The sequence below is a fragment of the Bufo bufo genome, chromosome 11 (assembly GCF_905171765.1).
Source record: "Bufo bufo chromosome 11, aBufBuf1.1, whole genome shotgun sequence".
NCBI classification, from domain to species: Eukaryota; Metazoa; Chordata; class Amphibia; order Anura; family Bufonidae; genus Bufo; species Bufo bufo.
In genome coordinates this window covers 89,060,017-89,075,305 of record NC_053399.1, presented here as the reverse complement: position 1 = coordinate 89,075,305, position 15,289 = coordinate 89,060,017, and the positions used below count along the sequence as shown (strand labels likewise).

The following is a 15,289-nucleotide window of genomic DNA, read 5'->3' as shown; positions in this document are numbered from 1 at the left end:
TCTTCAAAATCTCCACCTATTCCAACTCGTATAAAAAAGCTGGGGTTCTTCATGACTAGTACCAACTCAGTTGCCACTCGCATACAACAGGTAGGTATTTGAGATCTGTCATTGAGATAGGGGGAAGTTCATATGCTACATCCACCTCAGTCTACTACCTCGCTCTTTGGAAAAAGATGTTCGTTTTTCAATGTTCCTCCTGTAATGATGGCCTTTCGAGGTAATCCTTGCTTTAAAATTATTAATTCTTCTATATAGCAATGTGAGTTTGTACATCTTTGACTATATAGAAAACCATGCACTTCCTTGTGGTCCAACTTATGGCCCTGGTGCCAATCATGATGCTTGTTGACTGTAGTCCTGACACCAATCTTGACAACCACTGGCACCTATGGTCTAAGACACATGAGAAAATGTATAACAGCAAGGTAGGTCTGGTATCTTTTTAATGTTAACTTAATAATCCGGTTGGATTTTTTGCCTTTGGTGCCAACATCTCTTGAATGATTCTAGGAAGATGAGCTGAGAAGACGTATTGTCTGGGAGGACAATCTGAAGTTTATCATGCTCCATAACCTGGAATATTCGTTAGGTCTTCACTCCTATGAGGTTGGGATGAACCATCTTGGAGATATGGTAAGAATATTAAAGTTATGTTAAATCAGGAGTGTTGAGCTGTGTTGACGTATCCAGGTGAATGAATATAACTTACTGCAGGTCCACAGGGCACCAGTGACATAGGCTATTTTACAGTATCCCCTCATAGTGCGCCAGGCACCTAGTGAGGACATCAAGGATTTGTTATGAAGACGTTTCCTAAGGATTTCTCCATTTGTCTTACAGACTAGTGAGGAGGTGTTAGCTACAATGACTGGGTTCAGTCATGCAGATATTTCTACATCTAATGATACAGACTTACCAGAGGATGTATTAAAATCAAAGGTACCTGAGGCCATAGACTGGAGGAAGCAGAATTGTGTGACAGATGTGAAAGATCAGGTATGGGTGGCTTTTATTCACTGTCTGACCACTATCTTGACTTGAATGCTGTGCATTGATGCTAGATACATGATGCATTGACAATTGCCTGTCCAAATAAAGGGTGCACTGACACTTGGGTTTCCAGATACATAATACACTGATGCTTGGGTTCCTAGGTAAAGGATGCATTGACACTTGGGTTCCTAGATAGATGATGAACTGACACTTGGTTTCCCAGGTACATGGTACACTGACACTTTGGTTCCCAGACATAGGGTGCAATGGTACTTAGGTTCCCAGATAAAGTGTGCACTAACACTTGGGTTCCCAGATAAAGGAGGCACTGACATTTGGGTTCCCAGATAAAGGAGGCACTGACATTTGGGTTCCCAGATAAAGGGTGCACTGACACTTGGGTTCACAGATAAAGGGTGCACTGACACTTGGGTGTTCAGATAAATGATATACTGACACTTGGGTTCCGAGGTAGAAGATGCATTGATACTTGGGTTCCTAGATAGATGATGCACTGACACTTGCTTTCTCAAGTACATGGTACACTGACACTTGGGTTCCCAGATATAGGGTGCAATGGTACTTAGTGCACACTTTATCTGGGAACCTAAGTACCATTGCACCCTATATCTGGGAACCCAAGTGTCAGTGTACCATGTAACTGAGAAACCAAGTGTCAGTGCATCATCTATCTAGGAACCCAAGTGTCAATGGATCTTTTACCTGGGAACCCAAGCATCAGTGCATCCTTTACCTGGGAACCCAAGTGTCCGTATATAATTTATCTGAATACCCAAGTGTCAGTGCACCCTTTATCTGGGAACCCAAGTGTCAGTGTCTCCTTTATCTGTGAACCCAAGTGTCAGTGCACCCTTTATCTGGGAACCCAAATATCAGTGCCTCCTTTATCTGGGAACCCAAGTGTTAGTGCACACTGTATCTGGGAACCTAACACTTGGGTTCCCAGATAAAGGAGGCACTGACATTTGGGTTCACAGATAAAGGGTGCACTGACACCTGGTGTTCAGATAAATTATATACTGACACTTGGGTTCCCAGGTAATGGATGCACTGACACTTGGTTTCTCAGGTACATGATACACTGACACTTAGGTTCCCAGATAAAGGAGGCACTGACACTTGGGCTCCCAGATAAAGGGTGCACTGACACTTGGGTTCACAGATATGTGACGCACCAAAACGTATTTTACAGAAGCATGATGCCCTGTTGCTTAGATAGTTTACCAGTGACTCTCAACACACTTTTATATAATCTATCTTATTTCATCTACCCCAGGGTATTTGCAGTTCTAGCTGGGCATTCAGCAGTGTGGGGTCACTAGAATGCCAGCTGAAAATTAGGAAAGGTAAGTTGGTCTCCTTGAGTGCTCAGAACCTGGTGGACTGCTCAGGCTCATACGGGAATAATGGATGCTCAGGAGGGTTCCTTGTGGCGGCGTACAGATATATCATCGACCATGGCATAGAGGCAGATAGCACCTACCCATATGAAGAAAAGGTAATCCGATGACCTAGTGAGTGGCTGGCATGTGATTGCCATTGACGGCTCAGAACTGTGTTACCTTCTTACTAGGATGTGACCTGCCACTTCAGTACCACAAAGAAGGCAGCCAGCATGACCAGCTATAAAGAAGTGCCATATGGAAATGAAGACGAGCTGAAACAAGTGGTGGGCAAAGTGGGCCCTGTGTCTGCGGCTATTGATGCCAGCCGGAGATCTTTTTATCTATACAAAAATGGTATGTATCAAGCTGTCACTAATGCCCCACTAACCCCATGTCCTCAAGCTTCCTGATTAATTTTTTTACAGAAAGAGCGCCACTCTAGTCCATAGTCTTTGCCTGGTATTACACCCATCAGGGATAAGCTGCAATGCCAGACAAGTTTACACTGACGTGACAATATGGAACCCTAATTTCTTCCCTCTATTACTAGGTGTATACTATGACCCACTGTGCTCCAGCTCACAGACAAACCATGCCGTGCTTGTCGTTGGATATGGCGCCGAAGATGGTGTGGAGTACTGGCTTGTTAAAAACAGGTAAAACCATATTTTTGGCTTGATATTCTATATATCTTGGTGCTCTACACCACAGGCTCCATAGGAAGATGGTGCAGAGTCAATATGGTCACCTGGGGTTGTCTGCTACCAGGCTGATGGGGACCATAGGAAACTGGTGGGATGGACTAATGAACAGCCTGCTGACAGGTGGCAGAAGGTGCTCCTAGGTCTTGAACCAGCGACTATACCAGCCCAAACAGTAATACCGTTCTTTTCTTTCCAGCTGGCGACCATCGTTCGGAGAAGAAGGCTACATAAAAATAGCAAGAAACCATTATAACCAGTGTGGGATCGCAAGCTTTGCCTCCTATCCAGTTGTCTGAAGAAATCTCTTCATAATCCCGAAAACAATTTTTTTAACAGCAGATTCATCTTTTTTTTGACTGGGTAGAAGCTCCAGAGGTTGTCAGATTTGGCCAGTCCCCAAATGATGAGCTGATGATATGGTGTCCTGCTTCTGGGACCTTCAGCGGTCAGCTGTAAAACAGAAGAAGCGTTTCATTTCTCTGCAGCGCCACCCCAGGGGAAATTAAGTATTACATGATGCTTATTGAAACCAATGAGCAGTCCAGGTACTGTTTGGACATGCTTGGTCCTCCAGAGCAAGACTGGAAGATCTAGTCTATGTCCTACTATTATAAAGGGGTCGTCCCAAATAGGACATCACAAATGTTCTGCTGCTGAGACTTTCTATAAAGTTTCATCAGTTTTTCCTCTACACTTTCACCACATCTACAGACTGTTGCGTTCTGCTTCACAGTAAACCCCTCACATAGCTGCTCTGATGGCTCCATCAGTTTGATAAGAATTTAGCTTCAATGAGTGTTTGAGCTGTCAGGAGTTCAGAGACAAAGGCTACAAATCAAAAGCTGTAGAGAAAAAAACCTGTTGAAAATGTATAAGAAAAACCAAATGAAATATTTTTAGTCCAAAATGAGTAGAATGCAATAATAATAATAAATAAATAAAAATGTCCCCGAAGGCGTCCATAGCCTTTAAATTGGTATTTTTGAGACTTTTTAAATACTTTGGTGAGTTTTATTTAAGTGAGTGTAATCTCCAATGTTGCTTTTTGAACAGTGTGTGCACATTGACTTTTATTGTCAACAGTAAAAATAAAAATAAAAATTCAAATAAAAAGGTAAACATTTATTGCTCTGTACTATGAATGACCTTGCACTATAATAGTACATCTATATACCAGTGAATAGTCAGCGCCACCTTGTGGTCATCAATGGTAGCGCCATTTTCCATACAATCTGGAATCTTTTAGGGCAGTAGATTGGCGTCCTTTCCGCATTCCTGTCCTACATGGATCATGTCATGCAGACCCGCATCTGCCTTAGAGCACATGCCTCAGCTGCTGCAGAACCTCTTGAGTTCATGTTAGTCTGTGATATAACTGCTTGGTAAAAGCCTCATTATGTGTGTATTACTATGACAGTGACTGCCTCAGTGTGCTCCCTCTACACCGAATATCCACAGTGTGCCCCCAGAATCCAGCTACAGCCCCCCAAAATACCACCTGTACATTTTCCCTGCACTGTCCTGACCACGGCGTCCCACATGAAGTCACCTGCTGGGTAGAGTTGCGTACTGACTATTTGGCGCCGCTGATCTCCGTTTTACTGCACATAATTCTGCTCCATCTGTATGATGAGGGTTATCTGGAATATGTCTCTTCCCCTCACATCCCGGTCACTGTCATCTGACTGATAAACATCATGTGAGTTTTCCATGATGGAAAACAGATGTCAGTCCGTGCCAGCTAATCTGCTGTTTCCATCTTCATGTCCCGTGATCGCCGCGGAGCATTTTCCCCTTGCACTAAAATCCATTGTACCTCCCCACGAAAGTTGTCACTCAAATTCAAGAATCCTGAAAGGCAGTGCAGCAGTACGGGGGAAGCATGGCTTCTATTCAAGGTTTTGGTTTTGCCCAGACTCAAAGGAATGCCAACGTGGTAGTGCCAACTGCATGCCATAAAGCTATACCGCCATTAGCCATGGCCATAGAGTGCCGCCATTGTACAGGTAATATTCCCCAAGCTCTTTTGGCGCAGTGGTTCATTCTTTCTAAAGAGTCTTGGGGAGGGTTCACATCACATTTAATACCTCCGTTTGACGTATATGTTAGGAAAAAAACGATACAAAAACGCAGCATCCTGCACGATTGGTAGAAATAACGTTTACAATGGAACCCTATGGTGAACGGATGCCACTGTATGGCATCTGTCTGAGGCATCCATTTAACAGTTTTTCAGGCTAGGGCAGCGCTAAAGCTGGATGTCACCGGATCACTGCTAGGCAGAGACCCAGTAGGTCACCGGATCTAATGAAAAAGCCCTGCCCTGAATCGCTCCAATGCTTATCTCAGAGGGGACGGAAGGGTGAAGAGGAGGATATGTCCAGATTCAGAGGTGACCCTTTTAAGAAGGGGGAGACAAGTTGTTACTTAAACAGAGAGGACAGGAGAGGTGACCATTTCTCTTTAACCCCCTGGAGTCCAGTACTGAAAGTAAAAGTGCACCGTGTTATTTTTTTTTTTTAGGTCGAACATTCTCCAATTATTAATTTTACAATATAATTATATAGCGGTCAGAGCTCTGTTTTTTTCTAAAACATGGCTCCAAATCCCCTGCATAGACCAACATATGAGATGGTAAAATTCTGACTACCTGCAGCCACCACTAGGGGGAGCTTATTGCAATTATTATTGATTTCTATGCATGCAGAGAGATTTTCAGCTCCCCCTAGTGGTGTCTTTAGGCAGCAGCCTTTCATAAAGGGTTGTTCAGTTTCTAAAACCCATTTTATATAACTTACAAGGGTGTAATACATAGTTAACAACTCTCCTGGAGCTTCCCCGAAAAAGGGGAGACCACCCGCCCTCCCAGAAGGGCTGGCAAATCTCCTGGGAGCAGCATAGAAGGCTTCATGTACTTTAAATGTATAAGGCCCCAGAATGCTGTGTCATCAGAAGGGGCATGTTAAAGGGGGCTGAGTGAAGCATACATCAACCTCACCTGCCGTCTACAGTAACTAAAGTATGGTATAATACAGAGGGGTATGACGTTGAGGATACTTCTTGTCCACAGTGGGTAGCTTCTACAAACAGAGTCTCTGGAGGACCTATCCTGTCCTGCATTACTGAAACAACCCATTCATATGAATGGACACTGTGTAATTCTTAATCCCCCTCTGTGGTGGCGCTGCAGGGAAATTCTCTACTTCCAGCCAGGTTTCCACACAGATCACAGCTGATTGCTGGAGGTCCCAGTAGGAGGACAATTTATGATCAGCTTATTGTCATGGCACCCTTGTAACGAGTTGTCCAAAGCAGAGCACCCCTTTATGTCTATGTAGAGATTTGGAGCTCTGTATCAGAAAAGTAGAGCTCAGACCGCCTATATAATTATACTGTATTGAGAAATTAATCAGCCTAAATATTTAAAAATAAAAGTACTCCTTTTAAGGTTCCAGTTTATTACTCCTAACCTCAGAGTTCTACCCCAGTACTAGATTCCATTAGAGTTTGTGTTCCCGGAGTCTAAGAATCGAATGTTCAGTAATTTAGTTCTCTACCTACAAGGGTCACTGGTTACAGTCCTCAAAGTCTAATATTTTACCCCTTCATCCTATAATAATAATTATTATTATTTCATGGAGCTGCCAAGAGCGACAGGGTCTCCTCCTGGACTGAGTCAGCAGACTTGAGTTCTCCTGTATCAATGTTTTCCACTAAAACTTCCCCATACAGGACTATATAAGAGGCTGGACGACATACACCAGTCCTGAAGTCAGAAGCTAACCTTCTACCAAGACGTCCAAAAAGTAAGTCAAAAGCTCTGTTCATATCTACAGTGGAGGCTCATCTGTGGTAGGAACCTCCATCGTGCTGATAGACACTTCAGTGGACCCCGTCATAACTCCATGGTGTCTATTGGGTCCCCCTGGCGTCCGCTGGGCCACTGATCCATCACACCTTCCATTAAATTCATACATGGTTTCTCAGTTATATATTTATTTCCTCCAGCCCCAGGGCAATGTTTTGGTTCAGTCTTGTGGCTCTTGTGCTGCCTTTGGTCAGGACCAGTCTTCCTCGAGATGAGGCGCTGGACTCTGAATGGGAGATGTGGAAGAAGACTCATAGCAAGCAGTATAATGGTCAGGTAAGTACTCTTCTGTCTTACTGTGTAAAATGATACCTATAATGAGGTTCTCCTCCTAATTTTAGAAAAATCTGACCACTACTGCCAGCTTGAATGGAGAGTGACTGATGCCAACCTGCTTATCCATTAGAGTTATGTCTGACAGGTTGCTAGGAATATACTGCCTAGCAACGACATTGTTTCATTAGGGTTGTGAAGTTACATGTCCCCAGCAACCAGTCACTTACTTAGATCTGTAGTTCAAGGAACTGAGGAGAGAGTAGAGGACATAAGGATTTGTGATACTCTGCACTTTCTTCAGTAATGTTTGAACATGACCTTTCTTCTGGTCTTCAGCTGGATGAGATTAGAAGACGTCACATCTGGGAAAAAAATCTGAAATTCATCCACAACCACAACAAAGAGTATTCTGAGGGGAAGCACGCGTATGATCTGGCCATGAACCCACTAGGAGACATGGTGAGAGACCGTCCATGTTGCCCTATGTATCACTGTTTAACAGTCCCTTCAGCTTATCATGTTGGACCTATGAATAGATGGCAGCACTTTAAAGGAACAGGTCAGGTATAGTTACATACTGTGTAATCTCTAGTGCAGGCTCCGAGGAGGCGGAGCATGACATAAGAGATTTAAACGCCACCAATGGGAGAACGCCTGTGTTATGCTCCGCCCCCTCAGGTCTGCACAGCACATAATACAGTCTATCAGTTTTGCCCGGAGTGTTGCTTAAAATGAGGGCATTTAGAAGGTGCCCATCTGGGTTTAACGCACACTGTAGATCCAGTTGGAGGACTGTATACATTGCCCATTAGGGTCGCTGTTTCTGACTAAATACTGGTTACGGTATAAAGCCACCCCCTAGAACCCCAGTTTGAATGGACTGTATAGTTTAACCTATTATTGACTATGTATATATCCCCTAGTTTAAAGTATCTCATGACAGAGGCGTCTCTAAAGGCTCATGGGTCCTGGTGCAAAGTTCACCCTGGGGTCCACCCTCTGTCCCACCACCTATGAAAATGTAAAGTTTAGAGGCTTAGTGACTTTTTGCAGCAGAAGGAATCCTGATCCCATTCCAGGACCCTAAATGAATCTACTGCCTAAGTCAGGTCCTCTTCAGCTCTTCGTCCTGAGGCGAAGAGGACCTGACTCAACAAAAAGGGTAAGTACATGGAGGAGTTCCTGTAGTTTCAGGCGCTCACCTAATGTAAACCACATAGGCCCCAGTAACTGTGTTGACAGACCCATAGGCCAACCTGGCTTTAGAACCTGGTTACAACCCGAACCCTATAACTATACCACTGCTTTTAAATGAAATGTAATTATTAAATGTATTTCAAGACCTTTTATATTTGACCCCTATGTATAATTATTTTCCAATGATAGACCAGTGAAGAAATAGTTCAGTCCATGACTGGATTAAGGATCCCCTCCAATCGTCCATCTAATAACACGTATGTAGCAGACTGGAAAGCCAGAATCCCAAAGTATATTGACTACAGGAAGAAGGGTTACGTGACCCCAGTGCAAAACCAGGTAAAGTGGTCATTGATGTATCCAATACCATCATATCTTGGGGATGAAAACTGAAATTAATATCCTTTAGGATGGTTTTGGGGTGACAGAATTTAAGACCATGGCAGTTTGTGGTGGAAACAGGGGCAAGTCTTTCTCCAATGCTACAAGATCTCTTTCCCATGTGGGCTTCAAAGAGATACCCAGAGGGGATGAGAAGGCCCTCAAATGGGGAAACTGCTTGTGATTCCCTCAATATCATACATAGGTGGAATAAGATTTTAGATAAAGTCAGACTAGTCCCCCAGAGGATCTATTGGTGGGATCAGGTTCTAACACATCTATCAGAAGGCAAACTCATTAGGAGGTGACTTTAGGGTCAGTCATCGCTAGGGTCTGTTTCTTATAAAACAATTTGCTAATAACCTATTAGATCTTGTCGATGATGTGCACAATGATGATAACTAAGTCTATAATACATGACATGTTCTAAATAGATGGAGGGTAGGTCTTCAGAATCTTCTTCTTTGGTGGGGCCAAGGAACCTATGTCTGGCACAAAGGTTAAGTGATTTGTCTAACTGGTGGACCCTTATCCCCATCTTCAATATTGCTGACAGACTGTATTCTCCTGCAGGGCGCCTGTGGATCCTGTTGGGCCTTCAGCTCAGTGGGAGCACTTGAGGGACAACTCATGAAGAAGACAGGGAAGCTGGTGTCCCTCAGCCCTCAGAATCTGGTGGACTGTGATACAGATAACTATGGTTGTGGGGGAGGATACATGACCAATGCGTTCGGCTACGTGAGGGATAATAACGGCATAGATTCTGATGCTTTTTATCCATATATTGGTCAGGTGAGCCGTAGATGATCTAGTCAACCAATGTCTTAAATTTGTGAAAATCATGAGAGACATTCTCATAGAGATGTGCACAAATGTGGACAAAGCCTTATTGAATCTAAGTTTATGAGTTTACTTCTACCAGGATGAAGGCTGTCTGTACAACCCATCTGGAAAAGCTGCTGGCTGCAAGGGCTTCAAAGAGATTCCCAGAGGGGATGAGAAGGCCCTCAAAGGGGCGGTGGCCCAGGTTGGTCCTGTGTCTGTCAGCATTGATGCCAGTCTTCCTTCTTTCCACTTTTACAGTAAAGGTAAGAAATATAGACATTAGCTGGAATTCAGAGTATCTATCTGTCTATCTATCTGTCTGCATGTCTATCTATCTATTTCTGTGATTTTAGGGGTCTATTATGATGAAAACTGTGACCCTGAAGGCATTAACCACGCTGTCTTGGCGGTTGGCTATGGAAACATAAGGGGCACAAAGCACTGGATCATCAAAAACAGGTAATGATTTTCTCATAAGAATAATATGAATGACATTATTACGTTATATATTCTGTGAGAAATGGGGTTTACAGTTGTATAAATCCATAAATAGATCATCTGCATGTTACGTTTGTAAGTACATTACTCTGTATTACTTATCTTGTACTTATACTATTCTCCTAGTGAAGTCACTGTGTACATACATTACATTACTTATCCTGTAATGATCCTGAGTTACATCCTGTATTATACTCCAGAGCTGCACTCACTATTCTGCTGGTGCAGTCACTCTATACATACATTATATTACTTATCCTGAGTTACATTCTGTATTATACTCCAGAGCTGCACTCACTATTCTGCTGGCGCAGTCACTGTGTACATACATTACTTATCCTGTACTGATCCTCAGTTACATCCTGTATTATACTCCAGAGCTGCACTCACTATTCTGCTGGTTCAGTCACTGTGTACATACATTACTTATCCTGTACTGATCCTCAGTTACATCCTGTATTATACTCCAGAGCTGCACTCACTATTCTGATGGTGCAGTCACTGTGTACATACATTACTTATCCTGTACTGATCCTGAGTTACATCCTGTATTATACTCCAGAGCTGCACTCACTATTCTGCTGGTGCAGTCACTGTGTACATACATTACATTACTTATCCTGTACTGATCCTGAGTTATATCCTGTATTATACTCCAGAGCTGCACTCACTATTCTGCTGGTTCAGTCACTGTGTACATACATTACTTATCCTGTACTGATCCTCAGTTACATCCTGTATTATACTCCAGAGCTGCACTCACTATTCTGCTGGTGCAGTCACTGTACATACATTACTTATCCTGTACTGATCCTGAGTTACAAATGCAAATTCAGATGAGGCTCAAAATTATAAGGGCATCACTAATATTCCAAGGTTCAACACCAAAGGGCCCACTGAGAAGGGGGAAACGCGCTTATTAAAATATAACTTTTAATTAAGTATGCAGTTAAAATACACCACAAAGATGCATCGACATGACAAACATAAAGGAGGGGTCCAAGCCTGGTACCCCAATGCTGGTAGTTAAATAAAGAGAATCTGCTCACAGGTGGAGTTGCTTTACATGGAATATATGTATGTAGCGCAGTAAGTCTACTGTGTTATGTGCCACTTGTGCAGGGAGTTGAACACTAGGGACCCACCTTGCTCAGGGGCCCACCGGGGGATTCACCTGTACCCCTGTGGGCCAGTCCAACCCTGATTGTGCAGCTGTAAAGGATGCTGGGAGATTTCAGCTGAGATTTAGGAGAGATTCAAAATCCCTACAATTTCTCCCCTGACACCTTCACCATTGAACGGCCCTGTTACTGGTAATACAGAGAGCTGTCAGTCCACCCATCAGGACATCCCAATACGCCACAACCAACAGAGGGAAGGAAACTGGCTTTCTACTGGAGGTAGCTACCTTATAAGTCAATGTCTGGCCCCTTAATGAGTCTTGCAGGATGACTAAGTATATTGGCCAAGTCCTGGCAGGGGCGTTAGCTAGAAATGCAATGGGCCCATAGCAAAAAAAAATTATGGGGCCCCCCCCCCCCATAACAGTGTCCCTGACAGTGACTGACCCCCAACAGGGGGTGGAGGCCGACAACTATTGTAAGACGGACCCTGCGTTCCTTATGTAAGTGAGCTTAAAGGGAACCTGTCACAAAAAATACTTAAATAAGTGTTAATAGTACCTTTTAGTGCTGCCATAGTAGTTTCCTAATGCACTTTTTCTTCATTTAGCCTCCTTGAGAAATCGATGTTTTATCAGCCGCTGCCCCCGTGCTTCAAGTCAGGTTTGAAGTCAGGGGCAGCGGCCTAGGCGTCTCCAATCCTGCTCTCCCCGCCTCCCGCGCCTTTATTGACACGCCGGATCTCAGTGCGGGACCACGCTCCCAGCCCGCATGCGCAGTAAAAGGGCTGCTGTAGCCTGTAGCGCAATCCCGGCTCCGGCTCGTACACTCAGCCGGCTTCAGTTTCGCTACTGCGCATGCGCCGCCAGCCTTACATACTAGCGCAGTTACAGAAGATGCTTGGCACATGCGCAGTAGCGAAACTGAAGCGGCTGAGTGGTACGATCGGAGCCGGGATTGCGCTACAGGCTACAGCAGCCCTTTACTGCGCATGCAGGCTGGGAGCGCGGTCCCGGCACTGAGATCCGGCGTGTCAATAAAGGCGGCGGGGAGAGCAGGATTGGAGACGCCTAAGCCGCTGCCCCTTGACTTCAAACCTGACTTGAAGCACGGGGCAGCGGCTGAAATAAAACATTGATTTCTCAAGGAGGCTAAATGAAGAAAAAAGTGCATTAGGAAACTACTATGCAGCACTATAAAGGTACTAATACTAGTACATACTTTGCACAAGTTTATTAGTTACAACTTAAAGGGAAACCTGTCACCAAAAAAATCGCTTATTAAGCTGTTAATAGTATTTTTTGGTGACAGGTTCCCTTTAAGTTGTAAACTAATAAAACTTGTGCAAAGTATGTACTAGTATGTATACTACTATCTAATAATCCCTTATCTATCACTTGACACTTCACTAACTTACTGGGGACAGTCAGGATCTCCTCCACGCCAGACTTTTTCTTTTTACTGTGGCCCAGACTGCTGGCAGTGCACAAAAAGATCAGAATCCATTCACTTCTGTATTGATGACTGATCCTGAAGATCAATTAGGCACACTGGGCGCGGGGGGGGCGGGCAGGCAGGCTCCCGCTCTTCACATTCAAAATAGGCAGCGGCAGGCAGCTTAACGTGACGTCACTTCACTCCGTCACTCCGCACGTGCATGGCTGGCAGTGCAGGAGGCGGAGCACAGGGGTGTGATTAGGCTGTGCCCAGGCACACCTCGTGCGCACGCCTATGGGTACGCCCCTGTTCCGGCCCCCTCCACCACCTACCTCATCTTCTGCCCCGGGGCCCCGCCTGCTCCAGTCCTGAGTCCTGACTTGACGCGGCTTCCCCCAGCCAGGCCTGAGCCGCGGACCGCCCACGCCCCACCCACTACACTGGGCGGGCGGTCGGGCCTGGCTGTCAGTGCCTGTGTGTGTGTTAATAAAAAAAAAAAAAAAAAAAAAAAAAAGAATGCGATCCGGACGGGCCCCCAGTGGCGTAGGGCCCCATAGCCACTGCTATGGTTGCTATGGCGATCCCTACGCCACTGAGTCCTGGGCTCTTCCAAAAGGAAGCTACACCCATCTGTAGACATTTGTTTTGGGTTCTTGTCCCTGGTCGGTACAGAGCAGATACTTCATGGCTGGGTGAGAGACCTTCGACCTGGCTTTTGGTAGGTAATGGTTGTCCAGTATGCAATGATGGGATGACCATCATGATTTGAGGCAGTTTTTTTGCCCTATTTTTAGATAATATCTGACTATTGTGTCATGGGATCATTACATGGTATGACCTTTCAGTGGGGGGGTGCTTCTATATATGGGGCCACCATGATATGCATTATGGACCTTCCCCCAACCTTGTCATCGTGGTCACCTGTATTCTTTGAAGAAAGATATGTCTAAATCTTGGGCTCTTATGGAAATCAGAAACTTTACCTATTCAGACCCAGCACTTTCTTTTTTTCTCTCCTAGTTGGGGTGAGCAATGGGGCAGGAAGGGCTACATCCTGATGGCCCGAGAAAAGAAGAACGCCTGTGGCATCGCCAACCTCGCCAGTTTCCCATTGATGTGAGCAGCAAATCCATATAACACAAGATGGCCATCATGTGTCTGGTCTTCCTACGGTGTTCAATCCACTCATCCTGTCCGTGAAAGGGGGTCTCCAGACATAGGATCATACCATGAGGTCTACACGTCTAATAAACTCTCTGCTGCAACATATGCACTTCTGTCATTTTGTGGTCCAGAATACACTACTGTCACAGATGATACTCGATGATAATATGTCATTAAAGGGGTATTCTGGTAATAACAATTTCTCCCCCCAATCTATTAGATAGGGTGTAACTGTTAGATCCGTGTGGGGCCGACCACTAGGAGCCCCATTGATTCTGAATATGAGATCCTGAAACTCTCTTTGAACGGAGTGGTAGTCGAGTATGTGCACTACCGACTGACAGAGATAGCCGAGTACAGCCCCGTCAACACTGAATAGAATGCTCAACACCCCCAGCAGTCAGACACCACCGATATGTAATCCCCTATGGCATGGATAGGTAATAATTTTCTTTAAGGCCAAATGTTCTTCTGCTCCATCGTATCTAACTGCATCCTGGATTGTAGTTACCTTAAATCTTCCTGCCCCCCCCCCCCCCCAAAAAAAATATCAGAACCCCCGAGCCTGATACCTGGTATGTGCATGCCCCACCTCTAGGTTTCTATGATCCCCCTTAACCAGTTTATAGAGGCTGCCCCCTCGACAGTGAACTAGAGACAGAATCTTGAATTCATAAACTGAATCATCGATGGAGGAGTAAGCTAAGGGGATAGAAACGTCACAGAGGAAAGTCATAAAACTGGTTAAAGATTTGCACAGACTCTGCTCTGTGTCCAGAGGTCAAGTAATCATAAAAATACACGCCAAGGATAATTAAAGCTTGGAATAAATTTTATTTTGGTTTTGAAACACGTCTCAAGGGTACCCTTGGGCCCAAAATGCGTAGTAATAGTACAAAAATTCTAGATTTAAAAATTCATCTATCCAGTTTATTTGAACTTTGTCCTCTGAACTATAGAGGTTGTGGAAGTTCTCAACTTTGGGAAGCTGAAGGACCTTAAATCTTAGTAGCTGGTTTTGGGATATTTGCCTAATTTGACCCTATTTTATGTGTTGTGCCCCCTATAGCACAACCTTACCTGCTTAGTACTCTATCCAAATGAAACCTCTTCTGGAAGCTATATAGGACTACTGATGGCCAAACAAGACCCTGTGGTTTGTGAGAACTTCTACAAAGCCATGTCATAAATTCAACCTGGAATGATACATTAAATGTTTCGTGTAACTTCCTCTTTGCATTGGGGAATGTAAATCTATCAAGTCAATATATGATCTGTGAAAAGGGAACACTCTGTGGAAAATCCGGAAGTGTTAGTGTTATGCTAGGTTGGTCATGGTAATTCTGGAGACACAGATAACCTTAATGGTAGGGAGTAGCTTCCCTTAATTTCATAGCGGCACAGATGGTTGAGGCA

At 44.4% G+C, this 15,289-nt stretch overlaps 2 protein-coding genes across 2 annotated transcripts; both read left to right on the top strand.

The window, feature by feature from the left end:
• LOC120982478 (cathepsin S-like) lies at nucleotides 1-4,208 on the top strand. Its single transcript, XM_040412651.1, has 8 exons — nucleotides 1-90; nucleotides 291-428; nucleotides 514-636; nucleotides 844-999; nucleotides 2,294-2,515; nucleotides 2,591-2,756; nucleotides 2,953-3,058; nucleotides 3,303-4,208. The coding sequence occupies exons 1-8, from the start codon at nucleotides 52-54 to the stop codon at nucleotides 3,400-3,402; spliced, it is 1,050 nt and encodes a 349-aa protein (XP_040268585.1). The 5' UTR covers nucleotides 1-51; the 3' UTR covers nucleotides 3,403-4,208.
• A 2,630-nt stretch (nucleotides 4,209-6,838) lies between these two features.
• On the top strand, nucleotides 6,839-13,967 carry LOC120981857 (cathepsin K-like). Its single transcript, XM_040411627.1, has 8 exons — nucleotides 6,839-6,912; nucleotides 7,115-7,250; nucleotides 7,587-7,709; nucleotides 8,637-8,786; nucleotides 9,402-9,620; nucleotides 9,751-9,916; nucleotides 10,007-10,112; nucleotides 13,730-13,967. The coding sequence occupies exons 2-8, from the start codon at nucleotides 7,125-7,127 to the stop codon at nucleotides 13,827-13,829; spliced, it is 990 nt and encodes a 329-aa protein (XP_040267561.1). The 5' UTR covers nucleotides 6,839-6,912; nucleotides 7,115-7,124; the 3' UTR covers nucleotides 13,830-13,967.
• Nucleotides 13,968-15,289: the final 1,322 nt, after the last annotated feature.